General features: G+C 39.1%; 1 protein-coding gene across 1 annotated transcript; it reads left to right on the top strand.

Annotated features, from left to right (window-relative positions):
- Window positions 1-280: 280 nt before the first annotated feature.
- Window positions 281-4,483, top strand: LOC106337666 (CDPK-related kinase 7-like). Its single transcript, XM_013776788.1, has 11 exons — window positions 281-1,108; window positions 1,309-1,439; window positions 1,559-1,600; window positions 1,697-1,805; window positions 1,904-1,982; window positions 2,448-2,744; window positions 2,824-2,936; window positions 3,023-3,130; window positions 3,546-3,608; window positions 3,698-3,865; window positions 3,950-4,483. Exons 1-11 carry the CDS (start codon window positions 632-634, stop codon window positions 4,085-4,087), a joined length of 1,725 nt encoding a protein of 574 aa, XP_013632242.1. The 5' UTR covers window positions 281-631; the 3' UTR covers window positions 4,088-4,483.
- Window positions 4,484-4,728: the final 245 nt, after the last annotated feature.

The following is a 4,728-nucleotide window of genomic DNA, read 5'->3' on the forward strand; positions in this document are numbered from 1 at the left end:
TTTCTTTAGATTTCAACTATTTATTCTGAATTCTTATCAAGTTTTGCAGATTTTCGCATGTTTGAGGTTATCGATTCGTCAATAATACTTCAGATTTATTTCATATCACCGTACAAAATATATAGTCATATGTATTTTCACAGCTTATATATCATATACAGATTTTAGGTTTTATTTTTATTTTTGTTTTCGGAATCGGGTTTAGGTTTATAATTTATTGCTAAGCATCTTCTTTTACTTTTGTACCACCCTCTTCTCTCTCTCAACTTTTATTCTTACCGCCTTTTGCTTTTTTATTCCCCTCGTCTCTACTTTCCTTCTCATTGGAGTGAATTTAGCTTCCATCCTTTCCCCTTCTCCTTTTTCCTGCTCTGTTTTTCAGTTATCTTCTCCCTTGATCTCGCATTCTCTCTCGATTCTGTAAAGTACAATTCCTTTTCCTTCTCTTTTCCCGGGAAAAAAATCGCATCTTTTCCCGGAAAGTTCTCACCTGGACATTACCTTGTTGTTATTGTGTGAAAGCTTCCTACTTTCTTCTTCTCCTGCTTACGTCAAGTTGTCACCTTTACGTGATTTCAATCTCTGGGTTTCTTCAGACGACATTACCTTGTCCGAAAAGCATCGAACTTTGATGGGTCTCTGTCACGGAAAACCTAACGAACACCAATCGAAACAGAGCCTCTCAATCACCACCAACGAGGAGGAGGAGGAGGAGGAGGCACCCAAGACTCCTCTCAATCTGTTTAGCCCATTCCCTAGCCTCTTCAAAACCTCATCACCTGCCGTATCCTCCTCTAGCGTGAGCTCCACGCCACTTCGCATCTTCAAGCGACCTTTCCCACCTCCTTCACCCGCTAAGCACATACGCGCCTTCCTCGCGCGTCGTCACGGCTCCTCCACTAAGCCTGACCAAGCTTCGATCCCTGAAGGGAGTGAGTGTGAGGTTGGCCTTGATAAGGCTTTCGGATTCTCCAAGCAGTTTGGTTCGTACTATGAGATTGATGGTGAGGTGGGTCGTGGTCATTTTGGGTTTACTTGCTCTGCTAAGGGGAAGAAAGGTAGCTTGAAAGGTCATCATGTGGCTGTCAAAGTTATTCCCAAATCAAAGGTTCGTTCATCTTGTGATTAAGGTTCTACTTGTCATTTGCCTTGTCTAGTTCTTAGGCTTAGGTTTAGTTGGAATGCTGAAGTGTTGTTGGATGCAATTTTGTTATGTTGGTGTTTGATAAACCAATTGTCTCCCTGAGATTCTTTCTGGATTCACGGATTGATATATAATTATGATTAATTGTTTGTGTTCTTTGGTAGATGACTACGGCAATTGCAATTGAGGATGTTAGAAGAGAAGTTAAGATATTGAAGGCGTTGACTGGTCACAAGAACCTAGTCCAGTTCTATGATGCCTTTGAAGATGATGAGAATGTTTACATTGTCATGGAGTAAGCAAAAACGTTGCTTCATAGATTTCCTATTACCAAGCTTTTGAAGAATCATCTGCCAGTTCATTTTATTGAGATAAAAGTGAATAAAATCTATTTTCTTTCTATTTTGTTGTCAGGTTATTGAAAGGAGGTGAACTACTGGACAAAATACTTCAAAGGTAACTGCAAATACATGATTCTGTCTTGTCTCCAATGTATCAACTGTATTGTTGTCTGACTGGTTGAGTTTTTTTTTTTCCTTGGGCTCTCATCAGGGGAGGCAAATACTCAGAAGAGGATGCTAAGAAAGTAATGGTTCAGATTCTTAGTGTAGTAGCATACTGTCATCTTCAAGGTGTGGTTCACCGTGACCTCAAACCTGAGGTAATAGAACCTAATCTTCGCTGTGTTGCTTCAGTTTTGCAGATTGTTCTCTTATCCTTACTGTTTCTTTTTCTATGTTCGGTTTTCTTTGCTTGCAGAATTTTCTCTTCCGTACAAAGGACGAGACTTCTCCTCTGAAAGCCATTGATTTTGGTCTCTCCGACTATGTCAGACCTGGTAAGAGGTTTCAAATGTGTATCCTTCTGAAGCTTAACACTAGGCCTGAACCGAACCTACCGATCTAAACCGAAAAGTTCTGTTCGGTTTGATTCATCAACTTAAAAAAATTTCGGTTCGGTAACTGGTTTGTTCGGTTTTGTAAATATTTTTTTAACAAGGTATACCAATCTTTAACCAAATTTCTAAACCGAATTAACCAAACTAACCAAAATCCAAACCAAACTTAACAGAAAATTTTCGAAAGTTTAACCAATTTAGCCAAATTTGAAACTTCGGTAGAAATTTACCTAAAACCGAACTGAACCAAACTTTTCTGGTTCAATTCAGCGAGATTTTAGCTGAGCTGTACTAGCTGAATTCCAAACTAACCGATCCGAAAACAAAACTCCGAATTAACTGAACCCGCATGCCTACTTATCACAATGGTAGAAGTAAAAATTAACATTTTTGTTCTTTCTGCAGATGAGAGGTTGAATGACATTGTAGGAAGTGCTTACTACGTGGCCCCTGAAGTGTTACACCGTACATATGGAACTGAAGCAGATATGTGGAGCATTGGAGTGATTGCTTATATACTTCTCTGTGGTAGCAGACCCTTTTGGGCCCGTTCTGAATCTGGAATCTTCAGAGCTGTTCTTAAAACAGAACCCAATTTTGAAGAAGCTCCTTGGCCATCTCTTTCACCTGATGCTGTAGATTTCGTGAAACTTTTGCTGAACAAAGACTACCGTAAGAGACTAACTGCTGCACAAGCTTTGTGTAAGTCTCTATAACCATCTTAATGCTTCTAATTTTGTATTATTCTCACTTTTTAACATAGACTTGGCTTTATGTCCAGGTCATCCGTGGCTGGCGGGTTCACATGAATTAAAGATACCATCTGATATGATCATTTACAAGCTCGTCAAAGTATACATTATGTCTTCTTCTTTGAGGAAAACAGCTATATCGGTAAGCTGGAGTTTTCAGTAGTTACCGTGAACCTCAAGCCTTATTGATGGAAAGCCGTTAACTGATTCTTCTTTTCATGTTTACAGGCGCTTGCCAAAACATTAACTGTACCGCAGCTGACTTATCTGCGTGAGCAATTTAATCTGTTGGGACCAAGCAAAAACGGATATATCTCAATGCAGAACTACAAAACTGTGAGTTTCTGTTTTCTTTTTTCCAACTAGGCCTGAGGGCTCGGTTTCTTCGGTTAGTTCGGTCGAAATCTTGAAGCGAACCGAAAAGAAATTCGTTACAGTTTTCTGTTAGTTCGGCTTCAAAATTTTCTACAGTAGTGTTTGATTTTTGGTTAAATTTTCGGTTTGAAATTGAATAAAATCCAAAAAACCGGTTAAGTTGGTTATCTTAATTCAGATTTTGGTTAAGATTGGTATTTGTTTGGTAATTTTTTATTTTTTTAAGATAACCGAACTAACCAGTTACTGAACAAACCCGAACTTCTCGGTTTGGTCAGGCAGGTTCGGTTCGGTTAATAACCGCAGGCCTAGACCTACTTCCAACCTCTCTTTGGTATTTTTCTGTTTTCTTACAGAGTCATTACAAAATTTGCAGGCGATCATGAAGAGTTCGACAGAGGCTACGAAGGATTCAAGAATCTTGGATTTTGTAGACATGGTAAGGCGCTATAAGGGATTAAGTTAATACTCCATTCAGTATGTTTTGTTGGGTTAAGAAGGTAATAGTTTACATTTTTGGATTTGTAGATTAGTTGTCTTCAGTACAAGAAACTAGACTTTGAAGAGTTTTGCGCTTCGGCTTTAAGTGTTCATCAGCTAGAAGCAATGGGAACTTGGGAGAAACACGCACGCCGTGCTTATGAGCTGTTTGAGAAGGATGGAAACAGAGTCATCATGATCGAGGAACTTGCATCGGTATGAACCATTTTTACCTTTTTTCTTAAATTATATGTCTGCTGTGATTCTTGATGTGTTTATGCAAATGTGTTTGGTTGACAGGAGCTCGGTCTTGGTCCATCAGTCCCAGTTCATGTTGTTCTTCAGGATTGGATAAGACATTCTGATGGCAAGCTAAGTTTCTTGGGTTTTGTCAAACTCTTACACGGTGTGTCCTCTCGGACATTGCAGAAAGCGTAACCTTGACTCACACATCTACTTCTCCTTAGCCTGCCTCTAGGAGATGAACCTTACACCAAGTCTAAAAATTATGACCTTAAAGGTAACTCGAGAGGAACTCAACCGCTGCAGAGCTACCACATTTGTCAGATGAAGTTGCAGTCTAGGAATTGATATGGGTTCTTTTTGCTCTTTTCATGATAGTCTTTTTTTTTCTCTTTGTTTTGGTTAAAGATAAGAGTCTTTATGGTTCAAGAATGGTGTTATAATGATATTAAAGGGGTTGTACAGAAGAAGAAACATACCCACTTCCCCATTAAAGTGGTCTCTTTCTTCTTACCTCAGTTCTTAGTTCTTACCTTAACAAAAGTAGCAATTTATATTTGATGCTCATCAATGAGCAAGATACCTTGGTTTATCAACAATCATCCCTAACCGATTATTTCGTGACATCTCTTCATTGTAAGAGACAGCATACGCTTTCGGACAAGTACTTCTATTGGGGACACTGCGAGACTTGTGCAGGCTTAAGTAAGTCATCAAGAATCTAGCCTAAGGTGTGCACTTGAAGAAGCCATGTTTCTTAACAGGTAACTGAGTAGTCCTCTCTGGTTTCTGACTAAGAGTTCTAATGTGATAGACTCAGTGAGATTTCTTTTATA

This window comes from Brassica oleracea, chromosome C4, assembly GCF_000695525.1.
Source record: "Brassica oleracea var. oleracea cultivar TO1000 chromosome C4, BOL, whole genome shotgun sequence".
In the NCBI taxonomy this organism is placed as follows: Eukaryota; Viridiplantae; Streptophyta; class Magnoliopsida; order Brassicales; family Brassicaceae; genus Brassica; species Brassica oleracea.